Source organism: Cherax quadricarinatus, chromosome 10 (assembly GCF_038502225.1).
Source record: "Cherax quadricarinatus isolate ZL_2023a chromosome 10, ASM3850222v1, whole genome shotgun sequence".
NCBI classification, from domain to species: Eukaryota; Metazoa; Arthropoda; class Malacostraca; order Decapoda; family Parastacidae; genus Cherax; species Cherax quadricarinatus.
In genome coordinates, this window is record NC_091301.1 from 27,568,977 (window position 1) to 27,591,979 (window position 23,003).

Below are 23,003 nucleotides of genomic sequence, written 5' to 3' on the forward strand. Positions count from 1 at the left end.
CAGTGCTGTTTCCTCACCTGCTTCAGGTACTGAGGTCTCGACTAACTCCTTTGATTTATCTGACCTCTGCTCTCCTTTGACTATGCTTCCGGCCTCTCCCTCTACGGTGCGGCAATTTTCGAATCGCCGGCCCGTTCTGCGTCGGACCAATTCTGGTCCCACGCCTAAACGCCAACAACAGTTACCTCCTGATGATACTTCTCCACCTTCTCGTTCTTCTCAGAAAAGATCGACACGTCCTGCACTCCCTTTCCATGCTCAGTTTCAGACTGCACAATGGACTAAATTCTTCACTTTACGACCGACTTCCTCTACTGCCTATCTTTCCAACCACAGTATTGGCAAGGCACTCCTACGCCATGTTGGTAAAGATATTTCTTTTCATGCTCTTAAGAGTGGTATGCGCATCATCACTGTACAGAATGCTACCCAAGCTCATGATCTTTCTCTTCTTTCCCATATAGATACTGTTCCTGTCACTATTGAAAAACATCATTCCCTCAATTCTTGTAGTGGTACCGTCATTCTGCCCTATACCATAGTTCAACAAAATTTCCAGACATGTGGCAATGACATTCTTGAACAGCTGGAACTCCAAGATCTCCCAATCCTCGAGGTAGACACTTATGTTCTTCCTGCCCGCGGGCGGAGACAATACCCTAGCAATGTGGCTCGTTTAACTTTTGACAGCCGTGAACTCCCATCCTCAGTTTATGTGGTAGGACATCGGTTACAAGTTCGAAAGGTGATCCCTACACCGCAGCAGTGTAGAAATTGCTGGCGATTTGGCCATCCAGCTAAATATTGCAGATCCATAGCCGAATGCCCAGTCTGTGGTGCCGATGACCATTCTAATACATCTTGCAATCGACCTCCCTCTTGCCTTAATGAGGCTCACCCTTCGTACTCTCGCCGTTGCCAAGTCTACTTAAATGAGCGGGAAATCCGTTACCTCAAAGAGGCAGAAGGTCCCCCTTATGCCATGGCAGTTTCTCATCTCTGCCTCCGAGGGAGACTACTTCGTGTTTCTTATTCCCGTGTTTCAAAACGTCCCCCCACTTCTGGGGTCCCATCTTCTGCAGCCTCCTCTGTGGTTACCTCTCCCATAGTCACTCCTGTATCTAATTCTTTTGCTGTCCTAGGCTCAGACGTCCCTACTTCAATGCCTCAGTCAGTTCACGCTTCTTCGTGTTCTCCCTCACAAGCCTCAGTATCGACGAGACCTCGTACGACACCTCCTCCCAATCGTCCCTCTACTTCTCAGAAGTCAAAAAAAGGTCCTTTAACCCCTCCTTCCCTACTTCCACCTCCTCATTTTACCTTCCCTGTCTCTGTACCGGGTTCTTCCCCTCTCACTGGCTCTGTTACAAGTGTAGAGGTTCACCCTCCTCCTCGTACTATACCTACCTCCCCTGTTCCCTCCCAGGTTTCTTCCTCTTCTGCCACCTCCCAGGTTTCTGCCTCTTCTGCCCCCTTCCATGCTTCTTCTTCAGTTCCCTTCACCCTTTCACCCCCCCTACCTTGGTACAGTCCATTACCATTCCAATCTTTACTCATCCTCCCCCTACCATCTCCAATATTGTCTCCCATACGACGTCTCTGAATTCCGAAACACTTGAAGCAATCTCTGAATATATTGCAGAGACCAAACCATCAATGGACACTGATCCACCCTCTGTTCCTTCTCTCTCCTCTCCTCCATCTGCGCAACTCCTTTCTTCACAGCACACCGTTCCTTCGCTACTTGAACGTTTTGCGCTGCCTCCGCATGTGGACTTTTCTAACGCCTCTAGTCCGTAGGAACCCTTACCTGTGGATTTCAAGTATCTTTATCATTGCCAATCATGGCCTATTTACAGTGGAATATACGCGGCCTCAGGGGTAATCGGGGTGAGCTTCAGATGTTACTCTCCCAGTTTTCCCCTATTGGTGTTTGCTTACAGGAACCAAAATTACACTCTGTTGTTATCTCTCCCATCTCAGGCTATAATTTATTGTATTCGTCAGATCCTTTTCCTGATGGGACCTTTAATGAACGTACCCTTCTTCTACGCAATGATATTCCATACCATCAGCTATTTGTTCGTACTTCGCTGCATTACACAGCAGCCCATATCCACTTGCATAGGTGGTATACGCTCTGTTTTTTATATCTCTCTCCTCGGGCATTATCTATTCCGAATATTGCCTTTCTTGTTTCGTCATTACCGCCACCGATTCTGTTACTTGGCGATTTTAATGCCCATCATTTCCTCTGGGGGGTCTCACTGTGATTCCCGTGGCATTCAGTTAGAGGCTTTTCATGCCACCCACCCCCTCCATGTTTTAAATACAGGTACTCACACCCATTTTGATCCTCGGACTCACACTCTCTCTTGCATCAATCTCTCAGTCTGCTCTTCCTCCACCGCATTAGACTTCACTTGGTCTGTTCTCCCGGACTTACATAACAGTGATCATTTCCCAATCATTCTTACTTCCCCTTCATATTCACCACCTCTTCACACCCCACGCTGGCAATTTGATCAGGCAAACTGGAACCTTTACTCACACCTAACTGTTTTTAGAGAGGTTCCTTCTTTGTCCTCCATTGATGAGCTTTTACACCTCTTCTCGTCCTCTGTTTTAACCGCCGCTTCTAACTGTATACCCCAAACTTCAGGCAGGCATTCTCAGAAATGCGTGCCTTGGTGGTCTCCTGCTTGTGCTCGTGCAGTACGTTTGAAACGTGCTGCATGGGGCAGGTACCGGTACAATAGAACCACGGAGAGACTTCTTGATTTTAAGCAGAAGCGTGCGATCGCTCGTCGTGTCATCCGTGATGCTAAATGCACTTGCTGGTGAGATTATGTCTCCAACATCACCTCTGCTTCCTCTATGAGTGCAGTCTGGAAAAAAGTACGAAAACTGAGTGGTAAAAATTCTCCTGACACGGCTCCTGTTCTGCGGGCTGCCAGTGTTGACATAGCAAACCCACTAGATGTTGCCAATGAAATTGGCAATCATCTGGTCCGTATTTCTCAGGGACTCCATCTATGCCCCTCATTTCTTTCCTCAAAGTCTGCCAGAGAGTTAGCACCCTTGGACTTTTCTTCTCTCAGAGAAGAACAGTATAATGTGCCTTTTACACTTCAAGAACTGAAGGCAACACTCTCAGCTTGCCGATCATCGGCAGCTGGGCCCGACGACGTTCACATTCGTATGCTACAACATTTACATCAGTCAGCCCTTGCAGTCCTATTATGCCTTTACAATCTTATTTGGTCACAAGGAGTTCTTCCACAGCTGTGGAAATCTGCCATTGTTCTCCCTTTCTGCAAACCAGGCACTACGGGACATGAAGCCTCCCACTATCGTCCCATTGCTCTTACCAGTGCAGTTTGCAAAGTGATGGAACGCCTGGTAAATAAACGTTTAGGGTGGTATTTAGAGACACACAACAGTCTCTCCACTCGTCAATATGGCTTTCGTAAGGGACGTTCTACCATAGACCCCTTACTATGCTTGGATACGTATGTTCGTAATGCCTTTGCGAATAAACACTCAGTTATTGCCATATTTTTTGACCTTGAGAAGGCATGTGACACAGCTTGGATGTATAATATTTTAGCCCAAGCCCACTCCTTAGGCCTCGAGGCAATCTACCATCCTTCCTTAAGAACTTTTTAACTGACAGGCATTTCCGTGTTCGGGTTAATAATGTGCTCTCCCCGGACTTTATCCAAGCTGAAGGTGTCCCCCAGGGATGTGTTCTGAGCACAACACTTTTTCTCCTTGCTATTAATTTGGCCTCTAGTCTTCCACCACATATTTGGTCATCACTCTATGTTGATGACTTCGCTATTGCCTGTGCAGGCGCTGACTGTCACCTCATTACAGTTTCTCTCCAGCATGTGGTCGACCATGTTTCCAATTGGGCCACCACACATGGGTTTAAATTTTCTAGCACTAAAACCCACCAGATTACTTTCACTAGATGCTCTGTCATCTCCGATCATCCTTTGTACCTCTATGGCTCCCGTATCCCTGAACGTGATACAGTCAAGTTTCTGGGCCTCCTCTTTGACTGTAGGTTATCCTGGAAACCTCACATTACCTCTCTGAAGGCAACTTGTCACAGCCGGCTGAACCTTCTTAAAACCCTTGCTCATCTTTCATGGAGAGCTGATTGTCGAACCCTCCTTCGCCTACATTCCACCCTCATTTTATTGAAACTTGATTATGGTGACCAGATCTATTCAGCGGCATCTCCTGCTACTCTCTCTAGCCTTAACCCCATTCATCACCAAGGATTACATTTATGCCTTGGTGCTTTTCATTCTTCCCCTGTCGAGAGCCTCTATGCAGAAGCGAACGTTCCATCCTTATCCGATCGCTGTGATGCCCATTGCCTTCGCTACTATGTACGCTCTCATGATCTCCGCAATCCTTCCATTTATAGAATGGTCACTGATATTAGTAGACATTCTTTATTTGTTCGCCGCCCCTGTTTACTCCGTCCCTTCTCTCTTCGCCTTCATTCGCTCTTGTCTTCTCTTCAATTACCACCTTTCTATGTTCATGTAGCATCTCACTTTTCCCTACCCCCTTGGGAAGTTCCAGCTGTTCGAGTCTGTTCTTTCTCTCTCCCTTGCTCGAAAGCCCAACTGTCTACAGTCGCTTCCCGCTCTCTTTTTCTTGACCACTTCCACTCTCATTCTCATGCCATTGATGTGTACACAGATGGCTCTAAGTCTTCTGACGGCGTAGGATTCGCAGCAGTGTTTCCAGACAGCGTCGTACGAGGGCATTTACTATCTTCGGCTAGTATTTTTACTGCTGAATTGTATGCCATTCTTGCAGTACTTATCCGTATTGCATCTATGCCTGTGTCATCATTTGTGGTTGTCTCAGACTCCCTTAGTGCTTTACAGGCTATACAGAAATTTGATACACCTCACCCCTTAGTCCTCCGTATCCAACTTTGGCTACGTCACATCTTTACCAAGCATAAAGAAATTGTTTTTTGTTGGGTCCCTGGTCATGTTGATGTACAGGGCAATGAACAGGCAGACACTGCTGCGCGGTCAGCAGTACATGACCTACCAGTTTCATATAGAGGTATTCCATTTACGGACTATTTTGCTGCAATATCTTCCCACCTTCACACCCATTGGCAACAACGTTGGTCTACTATGCTCGGCAACAAACTTCAATCTATTAAACCGAGTATAGGGTACTGGCCGTCTTGTTATCACCAGTGTCGAGGTTGGGAGACTACTCTCTCCCGTCTTCGCATTGGCCATACTCGTCTTACTCATGGATATCTCATGGAGAGGCGCCCTGCTCCTCTCTGTGAGAATTGCCAAGTTCCATTATCAGTCAGCCACATTCTGTTGGACTGCCCACTTTATCAACGAGCACGCAGAATTTACCTCCGTCGTCTTCTTCGCTCCGCTGCTCTCTCTTTACCTTCCCTTCTCGCTGATGGACCCACCTTTCATCCGGACTCTCTCATTGACTTTTTGACAACAACTGACTTACTTCACAAATTCTGATACCTTCAGCCCTTTCTACTTCAATCTCTTGCTACCCTCTACCCTCGTACTATCCCCTGCCCCGCTGTTTTCTGTAACCTACTGATCATCCCCCCTCCCTTCTGCCACCCAATACCCTCGCTTCCTTCCCTACCCTGCAGCGCTGTATAGCTCTTGTGGCTTAGCGCTTCTTTTTGATTATAATAATAATAATAATAGCCGAGCTACGCTGTAAGTGGCCTGGCTCGCTCCCCTAGCCAAGCTACGCTGTAAGTGGAGGCCTGGCTCGCTCCCCTAGCCATTATAACTCAACTGTACAAACAAGAGTTGGAAGTTGTTCGTGTTGTAGATTTCCGTGAGTGGGATGGTTGTTCACGAATGGTGGTAGCGAAGTGGTATTGTGGAGGCAGAGTGGATGTAGAGAGGTGGTAGAATGGTGGTTGTTGTTCTTGTTCTCGAATGTTGGTAGAGTAGGGGTAGTGATGGTAGTCACTCCTGTTGACTGGTGCAATAACAGCGGGTATATAGCCAGTTACCTGGGAAACTAGTGTGAAGGTTACCTGGGAAATTAGTGTGTAGGTTACCTAGGAAACTAGTGTGTAGGTTACCTGGGAAACTAATGTAGGTTACCTGGGGAACTAGTGTTTAGGTTACCTAGGAATCTAGCATGCAGGTTACCTAAAAAACTAGTGTGTAGGTTGCCTGGGAAACTAGTGTGTAGGTTGCCTGGGAAACTAGTGTGTAGGTTGCTTTGGAAACAAGTGTTTAGGTTACCTAGGAAACTAGTGTGTAGGTTACCTGAGAAACTAGTGTGAAGGTTACCTGGGAAATTAGTGTGTAGGTTGCCTGGGAAACTAGTGTGTAGGTTACCTGGGAAACTAGTGTGTAGGTTGCCTGGGAAACTAGTGTGTAGGTTACCTGGGAAACTAGTGTGTAGGTTACCTGGGAAACTAGTGTGTAGGATAACTCGGAAACTAGTGTACTGGCTACCTACGAAACTAGTGCACAGGTTACCTTGGAAACTAGTGTGTAGGTTACCTGGGAAACTAGTGTGTTGGTTACATGGGAAACTAATATGTAGGTTACCTGGGAAACTAGTGTGTAGGATAACTCGGAAACTAGTATATTGGCTACCTACGAAACTAGTGCACAGGTTACCTTGGAAACTAGTGTGTAGGTTACCTGGGAAACTAGTGTGTTGGTTACATGGGAACTAGTATGTAGGTTACTTGGGAAACTAGTGTGTAGGTTACCTGGGAAACTAGTGTGTAGGTTACCTAGGAAACTAGTGTGTAGGTTACTTGGGAAACTAGTGTGTAGGTTACCTTGGAAACTAGTGTGTAGGTTACCTGGGAAACTAGTGTGTAGGTGACCTGGGAAACTAGTGTAGGTTACCTGGGGAACTAGTGTGTAGGTTACCTAGGAAACTAGTGTAGGTTACTTGGGAAACTAGTGTTTAGGTTACCTGGGAAACTAGTGTGTAGGTTACTTATGAAACTAGAGTGTAGTTTAGTTTGGAAACTAGTGTTGAGGTTACCTAGGAAAGTAGTGTGTAGGTTACCTAGGAAACTAGTGTGTAGGTTGCCTGGGAAACTAGTGTGTAGGTTACCTGGGAAACTAGTGTGTAGGTTACCTGGGAAACTAGTGTGTAGGTGACACGGAAACTAGTGTAGGTTACTTGGGAAACTAGTGTTTAGGTTATCTGGGAAACCAGTGTGTAGGTTACTTATGAAACTAGTGTGTAGGTTAGTTTGGAAACTAGTGTTGAGGTTACCTAGGAAGCTAGTGTGTAGGTTATTTAGGAAAATAGTGTTTAGGTTACCTGGGAAACTAGTGTGAAGGTTACCTGGGAAATTAGTGTGTAGGTGACATGGAAACTAGTATAGGCTACCAGTGAAATTAGTGTATAGGTTACCTGGGAAACTAATGTAGGTTACCTGGGAAACTAGTGTGAAGGTTACCTGGGAAACTAGTGTGTAGGTTGCCTGGGAAACTAGTGTACAGGTTACCTAGGAAACTAGTGTGTAGATTACCTACGAAACTAGTGTGTAGGTTACCTACAAAACTAGTGCGCAGGTTACATAGGAAACTAGTGTGTAGGTTACCTGGGAAACTAGTGTGTTGGTTACATGGGAAACTAGTGAGTAGGTTACCTGCGAAACTTATGTGAAGGTTACCTAGGAAGCTACTGTGCAGGTTACCTAGGAAACTAGTGTGTAGGTTACCTACGAAACTAGTGTGCAGGTTACCTGGGAAACTAGTGTGTAGGTTACCCGAGAAACTAGTGTAGGTTACCTGGTGAACTAATGTGTAGGTTACCTGGGAAACTAGTGTGTAGGTTACCTAGGAAACTAGTGTGTAGGTTACCTGAGAAACTAGTGTAGGTTACCTGGGGAACTAATGTGTATGTTACCTGGGAAACTAGTGTGTAGGTTACCTAGGAAACTAGTATGTAGGTTACCTGGGATACTAGTGTGTAAAGTTACCTGGGGAACTAGTGTGTAGGTTACCTAGGAAACTAGTGTGTAGGTTACCTGGGAAACTAGTGTGTAGGTTACCTAGGAAACTAGTATGTAGGCTACCTGGGAAACTAGTGTGTTGGTTACCTGGGAAACTAGTGTGTAGGTTACCTAGGAAACTAGTGCGTAGGTTACCTGGGATACTAGTGTGTAAGTTACCTGGGGAACTAGTGTGTAGGTTACCTAGGAAACTAGTGTGTAGGTTACCTGGGAAACTATTGTGTAGGTTACCTAGGAAACTAGTGTGTAGGTTACTTTGGAAACTAGTGTGCAGGTTATCTAGTAAACTAGTGTGTAGGTTACCTGGGAAACTAGTGTGTAGGTTACCTGGGAAACTAGTGTGTAGGTTACCTGGGAAACTAATGTGTAAGTTACCTAGGAAACTAGTGTGTACGTTACCTATGAAACTAGTGTGCAAATTACCTGGGAAACTAGTGTGTAGGTTACCTGAGAAACTAGTGTAGGTTACCTGGGGAACTAATGTGTAGGTTACCTGGGAAACTAGTGTGTAGGTTACCTGAGAAACTAGTGCATGTTACCTTGGGAACTAATGTGTAGGTTACCTGGGAAACTAGTGTGTAGGTTACCTAGGAAACTAGTGTGTAGGTTACTTGGGCTACTAGTGTGTAAAGTTGCATGGGAACTAGTGTGTAGGTTACCTAGGAAACTAGTGTGTAGGCTTCCTGGGAAAGCAGTGTGTAGGTTTCCAGGGAAACTAGCGTGTAGGTTACCTAGGGAACTAGTGCGTAGGTTACTTGGGATACTAGTGTGTAAAGTTACCTGGGGAACTAGTGTGTAGGTTACCTAGGAAACTAGTGTGTAGGTTACTTGGGAAACTAGTGTGAAGGTTACCTAGGAAACTAGTGTGTAGGTTACCTGAGAAACTAGTGTGTAGGTTTCCTGGGAAACTAGTATGTAGGTTACTTGGGAAACTAGTGTACAAGTTACCTGGGAAACTAGTGTGTAGGTTACCTGGGAAACTAGTGTGTAGGTTACCTGGGAAACTAGTGTGTAGGTTACCTGGGAAACTAGTGTATAGGTTACCTAGGAAACTAGTGTGTAGGTTACCTGGGAAACTAGTGTGTAGGTTACCTGGGAAACTAGTGTGTAGGTTACCTGGGAAACTAGTGTGTAGGTTACCTGGAAAACTAGCGTTGGCGTCGATGGTTAGCGTGGTGGGTCGGTGTTTTAATTCTTCCTGCTTCACGTGTTTCCTCTGTTGTCTCACCGCCACCGCCGGCATGGCTCCGATCATCCTCACCTGCAGGGAGACAAGCAGCGTCAATCCTGGTGACCAGAGCGACAACAATGTCTTTTCAGTCCTGATGACTGGGGCAATAATACAGCCCTGATGACTGGGCAATAACACAATCAGCTCTGGTGACTGGAGCTACAACACTGTGAGTCCCTGAGACTGGAACAACAATAGCGTCAGCCCTGGTGACTGGAACAACAATAACGTCAAACCCGGTGGCTGGAGCAACGACAGCTCTAAACAGAAAGACGTAATGATGACACCACTGATGACAACAACATTCCAAAGCAAGCCTTCACTGTGACAGCGATTCACTGTGTAGCCTTGTCAGATCAAACCATATAAAGATCTATACAGAGCAAAACGACGTCACAGAACAGAGCTGCTCTGCTTGTCTTTTTTTCAACAGTCAGTCCTAGTGACTGGGGCACTAACAGTCAGTCCGGTGATGTCTTATACGCAAAGCGAAAAGTATAGATATTCCGAGTGCTTTCGTGATCTCTCACAATATCAAGAAACAGTAAAAGTAATAAAGTAACAGATGTCTTATAAAGCAGAGGTGTCACCAGTGAGATGTTTGCCACCTCACACAATAAGTGTGAACCAGTAGGAGCACAGCAGCGGTACATCACCGGATATAAGGACATTCAAAATGTGATACCCATTTACAAAGCAGGAGAGACATCCTTCTATTCAAACTGCAGACCAGTCAGCCTATCCTCAACTGTGGGAAAGTTGACGGAATCAATAACTGCCGAAGCAGTTTGAAGCCACCTAGAAAAATATAATTTGATCACTGAATGTCAGCATAGTTTTACAAAAGGTATTTTTGCCTTAAAGAAACTTACTTTTTTTCTAAATGGCATTCGAGGTGGAGGACCAAGATAAAGAATACGATATTGTATGGACTTCAATAAGACCTTTGATAAAGTTCCACATAAGATATGTAAAGATAAAGATAAAGATAAAGATAAAGATGAAGATAAAGATAAAGAAATTTATGTTGATAAATTACATGGTTGTACAGAGGAATATAATAGTTGGGTGTACATGCCAAAAGCCCCTTTTTATGCAGAGCATTTCTGGCAAACTTAGAGATTAACTTAAGATTAGTAAGGCAATAATACTTAATTCATATGGTCATTAGATGAGTTACAGTAAGTACAGGAGAATTGTATATTGTATCAGGTAATGCTACATGGTTTTGATAAGTTTAGTAGAGACTTATTACACTATTGAATTAGTTAATAAAGATTACAGTATTACAATGTAACAATTTAAAACAATTTACAATATGATGTATTACAGTTTAGTAGTATTTAAAACAATGAAATTTGGTATTACAATGGAACAATTTACATTATGATGCATTGTATTACAATCTACTACTCTTTAAAACAATGAAAAAATAGACATCCTAATTTCGAAGTAGCGAGTAGTTGAGCATTCATCAGCACAATATGAGCAGCTTTTGAGAAACTGGCAATGATAAGGTACGGTTTCTCTGGTTATTTTAGGAGATAACATCGCTTCGTGGGTCCTGAGAGAAGGAGCAGAGGTGCTACGTGGGCCACAACAATAATCTTCAACACATCTATCGAAACAGGGCCACTACGTGAAGTATGGAAGACAGCAAATGTAGTCTCATTTTTTAAAAAAGAGACAGACACGAAGCATTAAACTACGGACCTGTGTCACTAACATGTATAGTATGCTAAGTCATGGATAAGATTATCTGGACAAGAGTGGTGGAGCACCTAGAAAGGAATGACCTTATCAACGATAACCAGCACGGTTTCAGGGATGGGAAATCCTGTATCACAAACCTACTGGACTTCTTTGACAGGATGACAGTAGTAAGACAAGAGAGAGAGAGAGAGGTGGGTAGATTGCGTTTTTTTTGGACTGTAAGAAGGCTTTTGACACAGTTCCAAGCAAGAAATTAGTGTATAAGCTGGAAGACCAGGCAGGTTTTAACATGGAAGGCGTTGCAATGGATTGGGTCAGGGAATACCTGTCGGGAAGACATCAGCGAGTCATGGTACGTGACGAGGTGTCAGAGTGGGCGCCTGTGGTGAATGGGGTTCCAAAGGGGTCAGTCCTAGGACCGGTGCTGTTTCTGGTATATATGAACGACATGATGGAATGAATAAACTCAGAAGTGTCCCTGTTTGCAGGTGATGTGAAGTTGATGAGAAGAATTCAATCGGAGAAGGACCAGGCGGGACTACAAAGGGATCTGGACAGGCTGCAGGCCTGGTCTGGAGATTGGCTCCTGGAGTTCAACCTCACCAAGTGCAATCATGAAGAGGAGGGAAGGGCAAAGGAGACCGCAGACGGTATACAGTCTAGGGGGCCAGAGACTACAAACCTCACTCAAGAAAATGGATCTTAGGCCCATCTCCTGAGGCGCACATTAAACAAATAACTGCTGCAGCATATGAGCGCCTAGCAAACCTAAGCTTAGCATTCCGACATCTCAACAAGGAATCGTTCAGGACCCTGTACACCGTGTATGTGAGGCCTATATTGGAGTATGCAGCACCAGTTTGGAACCCACACCTAGACAAGAATGTGAGGAAATTATGTCCTACGAGGAGAGGTGAAGGGAAATCGACCTGACGACACTGGAAGACAGGAGAGATAGGGGGGTATGATAACGACATATAAAATACTGAGAGGAATTGACAAGGTGGACAGAGACAGGATGTTCCAAAGATGGGACACAACAACAAAGGGTCGCAGTTGGAAGTTGAAGACTCAAACGAGTTATCAGGAAGTGGAACAGTCTGAAGAGTGATGTAGTGGAGGCAGGATCCATACATAACTTTAAGAAGAGGTATGATAAGGCGGCTCATGGAGCAGGGTGAGTGACCTAGTAGCGACCAGTGAGGAGGCGGGGCCAGGAGCTATGACTCGATCCCTGCAACCTCAATTAGGTGAGTATACACACACGCATACACAGCAACGATGATCACAGAGAACAATACACCCACTCCCTGAGTTGGTTGCTGACTCTGTCACTGGTGCTCCGCCCTCTCACCACTCACATGGTCGCCTACGCTCACACATTATACATATAATCCCAAATAAACATTGAAAAATAATAAAGCTTCCCTATTATTAATGCCACCAGTAATTTTTTTTCTTGTAATGTAAACAGAAATTATTTTTGTTGACGTAATCTAAATGTAGTTGACACAGCGATGTGACAACAACACACTTCTTAATCCTAAATATTACTCTACCTACGCCTGTTAATTATTGTATTTATACTTTAAACAGGTCTTCAATTATCAAAGAAGCTTGGAAGTGTATAAATATTTACTTAAACAAAACAAATACTCATCATAAAAATAAATAAATAAAGGCAATGACAAAACCAACTCAGCACTTACTTAAACATCGAAAAATCTCATATTTATGATAATTTACAATAACCAAATTATCTCAATCTTCTCTGGTGTACACAGAATAATGTAACATGAAAACTGAAATCCTACAATCAGAGGCGTCGCCAGGGTTGCTGTCACCCAGGGCGGAATCTTCGGTGTCACCGGGGTGGCATATTTAGTGTCACCCCCATGGATAAGGGGACAGGGATAGTAAACTCCAGTTACATCACTGCTTCATGACTAGTTACATCACTGCTTCATGACTAGTTACATCACTGCTGCATGACCAGTTACATCACTGCTGCATGACCAGTTACATCACTGCTGCATGACCAGTTACATCACTGCTGCATGACCAGTTACATCACTGCTGCATGACCAGTTACGTCACTGCTTCATGACTAGTTACATCACTGCTGCATGACCAGTTACATCACTGCTTCATGACTAGTTACATCACTGCTGCATGACCAGTTACATCACTGCTGCATGACCAGTTACATCACTGCTGCATGACCAGTTACATCACTGCTGCATGACCAGTTACATCACTGCTGCATGACCAGTTACATCACTGCTGCATGACCAGTTACATCACTGCTGCATGACCAGTTACATAACTGCTGCATGACCAGTTACATCACTGCTGCTTGACCAGTTACATCACTGCTGCATGACCAGTTACATCACTGCTGCATGACCAGTTACATCACTGCTGCATGACCAGTTACATAACTGCTGCATGACCAGTTACATCACTGCTGCTTGACCAGTTACATCACTGCTGCATGACCAGTTACATCACTGCTGCATGACCAGTTACATCACTGCTGCTTGACCAGTGACTAATGTTTAGCAATGAGAACGTTTAAAGGCCATAAACCGAACTTTATTAATGATAAAATAAATAATCGTAGTAACATTGAGGAAACATAAACTCAAATACCACTCTGAGTACAGCAACAGATCCTACATTTATTCATCTCCAACAAGTTTTTTTTAAACTTGAAAAATAAAGAAGAAAAAAAAACTAGCTCCGATTTAACCTTGAGTACAGGTAACATCTCATTGAATCTGACATTTCATTTCCTTGCCTTCAGTCCTGCAAAATCATCTATCACATCATCAAAATCAATGATTTTCCCTATATAGTCCTATTTGTTCTTTGTAATCCTATAATAGGCTATACAGAAACGAAGGATTTTTCTCTTACGTTGCTGCAACACGGTTTTGGTCATTAGTGTCACCTTCTTTAGAGGCGCTATGGTGTCACCCCCTAAATGGTGTCACCCTGGGCGGCCTTCCCCCCGCCCCTTCCCCTTACGATGCCACTGCCTACAGTGCCTACGTACGTCAATAAGGCAGGCTTAAAAAACGTATTACAGGGAACTTGGAATTCCATTAACTGACAACTGGGATAGTTCACTGGCAAACATGATATATATGGAAGGACTTCAGTGCATCTCTGTGGTACATGGATGGCAGCACTGACCAGTGTAGTCGAAGAAGTCATTGTTAAATTGTGTAAGAGTTTAAACTGTAAGAGGATAGAGGCAAGTGGAGAGGAATAAAGAAGTTGCAGCACTTGGGATGGACATGTTAGACAGACATTCAGAAAACAGGATAACTCACGAAGTTAAAGATAAAAACAGGTGTAAGATGATAAAGCTCATTTTTTTTATCTAAAAATACGTAAATTATCACAGTTTTAACCGAAACTGCTGCTGCAGTTGTATGTTTTGGGAAAAGTAAACGAAATCATATTTTTTCAGGTAGCTCATATGCATATTTTAGCACGACTTAATACTTTTAAACTAAAAGATGTAGATCTTAGTTAAAGTGAATGCGAAAAATATCAAAGTCCTGGGATAGCAGAACTTTAAAGTCAAGATAACAATACATAAATATTCGCAACAGAGCTAATATGACCCTTGGATTCTTATCAAGAAGTGTAAATAATGAAGTCCTAATAGGTTATACTTTAAATTTAAACACCTTTAGTAAGGCCTCGTTGAGATTAGGCTTCTCAGTTCTGGTCTTCATATTAAAAGATGGATATAAATGCGCTGGGATATGTACAGAGGAGGAGGAAGTAGAGTTCATGTATTAGAAATCTTTCCTATGCAGAATTTGGGGAAATATGATTGAAGTGTATAAATGGAAGACGGATAAATAAAGGGAATGTAAATAACGTGCTGAAAATATTTAACCAAGACAGGCTCCCAGGAATGGACTCAAACTGGATAGCTGTAGTCACAAAGGATACCGCTATAGAGAGGTATGGTTTGCCAATAGAGTTGTAGAATAGAGGTGCAAACATTCTGGTAGCATCATTAGGGCGAAAACTTTTCATTGCTTTAAATATAGGCCGGACTGGTACATGAGTGAGTGTGATTTTAGACCTACCTAGCATAAGCCAGAAGTGTTCCTTCGATTTTGTGTTCTTATGTAACAACTAATGTCACACATGGACTGGCAACCCACCTGCTTCAAACAATGTGATCCAGATTCCCCAGTAAATATATTTAAATGGCTTATAAAAACTTAATGAAACTAGTAAATTAAGCAAGTTAGACTGCTTTACAGATTACTCCTAACACTGAACATTGAGGAATACTCCTAACACTGAACATTGAGGAATGCTCCTAACACTGAACATTGAGGAATGCTCCTAACACTGAACATTGAGGAATATTCCTAACACTGAACATTGAGGAATACTCATAACACTGAACATTGAGGAATACTCCTAACACTGAACATTGAGGAATACTCCTAACACTGAACATTAAGGAATACTCCTAACACTGAACATTGAAGAATACTCCTAACACTGAACATTGAGGAATATTCCTAACACTGAACATTGAGGAATACTCCTAACACTGAACATTGAGGAATACTCATAACACTGAACATTGAGAAATACTCCTAACACTGAAAATTGAGAAATACTCATAACACTGAACATTGAGAAATACTCCTAACACTGAACATTGAGGAATACTCATTCAAGACATATTCCTTAATGCTGGTGAAGGACTGACGCTCCAAGGGAATGGAACTAACCCCCTTTTCCTTGGATCAAATCCGTTTACTTCCCATTCCTCAAGCACTATATGATCCCTACGGGTCTAGTGCTTTACCATGAATACGAACTGGCCCACCCTCCTCACTCACCATGTGTAACAACTGACCCACCCTCCTCTCCCACCATGTGTAACAACTGACCCACCCTCCTCACCCACCATGTGTAACAACTGACCCACCCTCCTCACTCACCACGTGTAACAACTGACCCACCCTCCTCACCCACCATGTGTAACAACTGACCCACCCTCCTCACCCACCATGTGTAACAACTGACCCACCCTCCTCACCCACCATGTGTAACAACTGACCCACCCTCCTCACTCACCATGTGTAACAACTGACCCACCCTCCTCACCCACCATGTGTAACAACTGACCCACCCTCCTCACCCACCATGTGTAACAACTGACCCACCCTCCTCACCCACCATGTGTAACAACTGACCCACCCTCCTCACTCACCACGTGTAACAACTGACCCACCCTCCTCACTCACCATGTGTAACAACTGACCCACCCTCCTCACCCACCATGTGTAACAACTGACCCACCCTCCTCACCCACCATGTGTAACAACTGACCCACCCTCCTCACTCACCATGTGTAACAACTGACCCACCCTCCTCACCCACCATGTGTAACAACTGACCCACCCTCCTCACTCACCATGTGTAACAACTGACCCACCCTCCTCACTCACCACGTGTAACAACTGACCCACCCTCCTCACTCACCATGTGTAACAACTGACCCACCCTCCTCACTCACCACGTGTAACAACTGACTCACCCTCCTCACCCACCATGTGTATCAACTGACCCACCCTCCTCTCCCACCATGTGTAACAACTGACTCACCCTCCTCACCCACCATGTGTAACAACTGACCCACCCTCCTCTCCCACCATGTGTAACAACTGACCCACCCTCCTCACTCACCACGTGTAACAACTGACTCACCCTCCTCACCCACCATGTGTAACAACTGACCCACCCTCCTCTCCCACCACGTGTAACAACTGACTCACCCTCCTCTCCCACCATGTGTAACAACTGACCCACCCTCCTCACTCACCATGTGTAACAACTGACCCACCCTCCTCACCCACCATGTGTAACAACTGACCCACCCTCCTCACTCACCATGTGTAACAACTGACCCACCCTCCTCACCCACCATGTGCAACAACTGACCCACCCTCCTCACTCACCATGTGTAACAACTGACCCACCCTCCTCACCCACCATGTGTAACAACTGACCCACCCTCCTCACTCACCATGTGTAACAACTGACCCACCCTCCTCACACACCATGTGTAACAACTGTCCCACCCTCCTCACTCACCACGTGTAACAACTGACCCACCCTCCTCACTCACCACGTGTAACAACTGACCCACCCTCCTCACTCACCACGTATAACAACTGACCCACCCTCCTCACCCACCATGTGCAACAACTGACCCACCCTCCTCACTCACCACGTGTAACAACTGACCCACCCTCCTCACCCATCATGTGTAACAACTGACCCACCCTCCTCACCCACTATGTGTAACAACTGACCCACCCTCCTCTCCCACCATATGTAACAACTGACCCACCCTCCTCACCCACCATGTGTAACAACTGACCCACCCTCCTCACCCACCATGTGCAACAACTGACCCACCCTCCTCACTCACCACGTGTAACAACTGACTCACCCTCCTCACCCATCATGTGTAACAACTGACCCACCCTCCTCACCCACCATGTGTAACAACTGACCCACCCTCCTCACCCACCATGTGTAACAACTGACCCACCCTCCTCACTCACCATGTGTAACAACTGACCCACCCTCCTCACTCACCACGTGCAACAACTGACCCACCCTCCTCACTCACCACGTGTAACAACTGACTCACCCTCCTCACCCATCATGTGTAACAACTGACCCACCCTCCTCACCCACCATGTGTAACAACTGACCCACCCTCCTCACCCACCATGTGTAACAACTGACCCACCCTCCTCACTCACCATGTGTAACAACTGACCCACCCTCCTCACTCACCATGTGCAACAACTGACCCACCCTCCTCACCCACCATGTGTAACAACTGACCCACCCTCCTCACTCACCATGTGTAACAACTGACCCACCCTCCTCACTCACCATGTGTAACAACTGACCCACCCTCCTCACCCACCATGTGCAACAACTGACCCACCCTCCTCACTCACCACGTGTAACAACTGACTCACCCTCCTCACCCATCATGTGTAACAACTGACCCACCCTCCTCACCCACCATGTGTAACAACTGACCCACCCTCCTCACCCACCATGTGTAACAACTGACCCACCCTCCTCACTCACCATGTGTAACAACTGACCCACCCTCCTCACTCACCACGTGTAACAACTGACCCACCCTCCTCACTCACCACGTGTAACAACTGACCTACATTGTGATGTAGTTCAGCTGGGCTTGTGAGGTCTCTGGGGAGACCTAATTTAACCAATTATATGGTCACCTTGCCTTGGCAAATGTCTGTCAGAGACACGCCTTTCCGACTTAAGACTGAGGTCTTTTGTTCTGGACGGCGTCAGACCTCGACGTCAGATCAACACCACGTGTGCACACCTCATTGTGGAGGGTGCTTGGACCACCATAAAAGCCCATGGAAGAGCATGATCAGGGGATTCGTGCGGAGCACTGGCCTGGGTGCAGAGCTCTGAGCAGAGACTTCGAGAGGAGCTGCTGCTGGGGTGCAGGGCTCGGGAGAAGGCTGCTGAAGTCTCTGGAGGAGACTGTTGGAGGCATGAATGATAACAAATTCTCACTACAGGCAGCACACTCCACCAATATTCAATACACTAAACCTACTCACCATACAAAACATCCATACTTATTACTGCACCTATTACATACATAGAACACTTAACTCTGATATTAACCCTCCCCTAAAACATCTCCTTGCCAACCTCAACAGAACACATGACCATAACACAAGGCACAGATCACTCTTTGATGTTCCTCGTGTCCATCTCACGCTATGCAAAAACTCAATGCACATAAAAGGCCCTAAAATCTGGAATTCTTTACCTGTAAATATAAAAGAAACACTACCTGTTTATAAATTCAAGTCTCTTCTCAAAGATCACTTACTCACCCAAAACCAAATAAATACTGAATAACTGAACCTTATAAATTGTATATCTTAAATGTTTCTCATAATTATATCACATAAATGTTAAACCTAAAACCCAATCTAACTTTATTATTTTATAAATACACTACCTAACAGAATCCTTCATATGACTGAATGCAACCATATGACCTGTCTTTGTAATACTCACTTGTGATTTATAGTAATCTGTTTACATTAATGTTTTATCACTGATTTCATCATTGCTTAGTTAATCTTAAGTTAATTTTAAGCCAGCCCGTAATGCTATGCATAGTATAAGTGGCTTTGGCATGCTGCTCTTATCTGTATTTTTTTGTACCTCTGTATGTGTGCTCAAATTGGAAATAAATAAATAAATAAAATTGGGCAGAGTACTGGCTTGGCGCAGTACAGTACTCGTGCTGTGTAGGTCTTGGGACTTGTGGCTTAGTTCCTGTGATGAACTGCTCTCTGAACTATATTGTAAGTTATATTCATTTTGGTCAAGTTGATTGTATTCCCTGTCTCACTGCTTATGTGTACCACCCCATTTATCTAAACCACAATAATGTTCTGTTCCCAAATATATTATTGTACAAAGACTTAATAATAAACTGTGTTTGAGTAGAATAGTAATATTCACTGTCCCCGTTATTTGCTATTCCTATTTCTTATATTTTATTGTGTTTAGTTAAAGTAGTGAGAGGGTGAGTAGTGTGGAGTGGTGGGTAGGATATGAGAGGTGAAGGTGTAGTCACCAGTGACCTCACATTACCTACCTCCGCACTCGTCCTACCTACTGCCTCGCCTGTCCCCTACCTACTGACTCCCTCCTCTTACCCCAATATTCCCCTAATCATTACCCCCCCCTACATGACAACATTCCTCACCCACCATGTGCAACAACTGACTCACCCTCATCACCCGCCATGTGTAACACCTGACCCACCCCACCCTCCTCACCCACCATGTGTAACACCTGACCCAACCCACCCTCCTCACCCACCATGTGTAACACCTGACCCACCCCACCCTCCTCACCCACCATGTGTAACACCTGACCCACCCCACCCTCCTCACCCACCATGTGTAACACCTGACCCACCCCACCCTCCTCACCCACCACGTGTAACACCTGACCCATCCTACCCTCCTCACCCACCATGTGTAGCACCTGACCCACCCCACCCACCACACCCACCATGTGTAACACCTAACCCACCCCACCCTCCTCGCCCACCATGTGTAACACCTGACCCACCCCACCCTCCTCACCCACCATGTGTAACACCTGACCCACCCCACCCTCCTCACCCACCATATGTAACACCTGACCCACCCTATCCTCCTCACCCACCACGTGTAACACCTGACCCACCCTACCCCCCTCACCCACCATGTGTAACACCTGACCCACCCCATCCTCCTCACCCACCATGTGTAACAGCTGACCCACCCTACCCTCCTCACTCACCATGTGTAACAGCTGACTCGCGATGTGTAACATCTGACTCAAAACGTGTTACACCTCACTCAGCATGTGTAACACCTGACTCAGCATGTGTAACTCAGCATGTGTAACACCTGACTCACCACGTGTAACACCTGACTCACCATGTGTAACACCTGACTCACCATGTGTAACACCTGACTCACCGTGTGTAACGCCTGACTCACCATGTGTAACACCTGACTCACCATGTATAACTCAGCATGTGTAACACCTGACTCAGCATGTGCAACACCTGACTCACCATGTGTAACACCTGACTCACCATGTGTAACACGTAACTCAACATGTGTAACACCTGACTCAGCATGTGTAACACCTGACTCAGCATGTGTAACACCTGACTCACCACGTGTTACACCTGACTCAGCATGTGTAACTCAGCATGTGTAACACCTGACTCACCATGTGTAACACCTGACTCACCATGTGTAACACCTGACTCACCATGTGTAACACCTGACTCACCATGTGTAACACCTGACTCATCATGTGTAGCACCTGACTCACCATGTGTAACACCTGACTCACCATGCATAACACGTGGCTCACCATGTGTAACACCTGACTCACCATGCGTAACACGTGGCTCACCATGTGTAATACATGGCTCACAATGCATAACATGTGGCTCACCATGTGTAACACCTGACTCACCATGTGTAACACCTGACTCACCATGCATAACACGTGGCTCACCATGTGTAACACCTGACTCACCATAGGTAACACCAGACTCATCGTGTGTAACACCTGACTCACCATGCATAACACGTGACTCACCATGTGTAACACCTGACTCACCATGTGTAACACGTGGGTCACCATGTGTAACACCTGACTCACTGTGTGTAACACCTGACTCATCATGTGTAACACCTGACTCACCATGCATAACACGTGGATCACCATGTGTAACACCTGACTCACCATAGGTAACACCAGACTCATCGTGTGTAACACCTGACTCACCATGCATAACACGTGACTCACCATGTGTAACACCTGACTCACCATGTGTAACACCTGACTCACCAAGTGTAACACCTGACTCACCATGTGTAACACCTGATTCACCATGCATAACACGTGGCTCACCATGTGTAACACGTGGCTCACCATGTGTAACACCTGACTCACCATGTGTAACACGTTACTCACCATGTGTAACACCTGACTCACCATGTGTAACACCTGACTCACCATGTGTAACACCTGACTCACCATGTGTAACACCTGACTCACCATGTGTAACACCTGACTCATCATGTGTAGCACCTGACTCACCATGTGTAACACCTGACTCACCATGCATAACACGTGGCTCACCATGTGTAACACCTGACTCACCATGCGTAACACGTGGCTCACCATGTGTAATACGTGGCTCACAATGCATAACATGTGGCTCACCATGTGTAACACCTGACTCACCATGTGTAACACCTGACTCACCATGCATAACACGTGGCTCACCATGTGTAGTAACACCTGACTCATCATGTGTAACACCTGACTCACCATGTGTAACACGTGGGTCACCATGTGTAACACCTGACTCACTGTGTGTAACACCTGACTCATCATGTGTAACACCTGACTCACCATGCATAACACGTGGCTCACCATGTGTAACACCTGACTCACCATAGGTAACACCAGACTCATCGTGTGTAACACCTGACTCACCATGCATAACACGTGACTCACCATGTGTAACACCTGACTCACCATGTGTAACACCTGACTCACCAAGTGTAACACCTGACTCACCATGTGTAACACCTGATTCACCATGCATAACACGTGGCTCACCATGTGTAACACGTGGCTCACCATGTGTAACACCTGACTCACCATGTGTAACACGTTACTCACCATGTGTAACACCTGACTCACCATGTGTAACACGTGGCTCACCATGTGTAACACATGATTCACCATGTGTAACACCCGACTCACCATGTGTAACACCTGACTCACCATGTGTAACACGTGGCTCAGCATGTGTAACACCTGACTCACCATGTGTAACACCTGACTCACCATGTGTAACACCTGACTCACCATGTGTAACACCTGACTCACCATGTGTAACACCTGACTCACCATGTGGAACACGTGGCTCACCATGTGTAACACCTGACTCACCATGTGTAACACCTGACTCACCATGTGTAACACCTGACTCACCATGTGTAACACCTGACTCACCATGTGTAACACCTGACTCACCATGTGTAACACCTGACTCACCATGTGTAACACGTGGTTCAGCATGTGTAACACCTGACTCACCATGTGTAACACCTGACTCACCATGTGTAACACCTGACTCACCATGTGTAACACGTGGCTCACCATGTGTAACACCTGACTCACCATGTGTAACACCTGACTCACCATGTGTAACACCTGACTCACCATGTGTAACACCTGACTCACCATGTGTAACACCTGACTCACCATGTGTAACACGTGGCTCACCATGTGTAACACCTGACTCACCATGTGTAACACCTGACTCACCATGTGTAACACCTGACTCACCATGTG

General features: G+C 45.4%; 1 protein-coding gene across 2 annotated transcripts in view; it reads right to left on the bottom strand.

Annotated features, from left to right (window-relative positions):
* The window catches only part of LOC128687796 (uncharacterized), a 300,033-nt gene that overhangs the window by 255,673 nt on the left and 21,357 nt on the right, over positions 1-23,003 (bottom strand). For both annotated transcript variants that reach the window (XM_070083739.1, XM_070083738.1), the window contains exon 2: positions 9,176-9,296. In XM_070083739.1, coding sequence (XP_069939840.1) covers positions 9,176-9,296 — 121 coding nt within the window. The remainder of the gene's footprint in view (positions 1-9,175; positions 9,297-23,003) is intronic.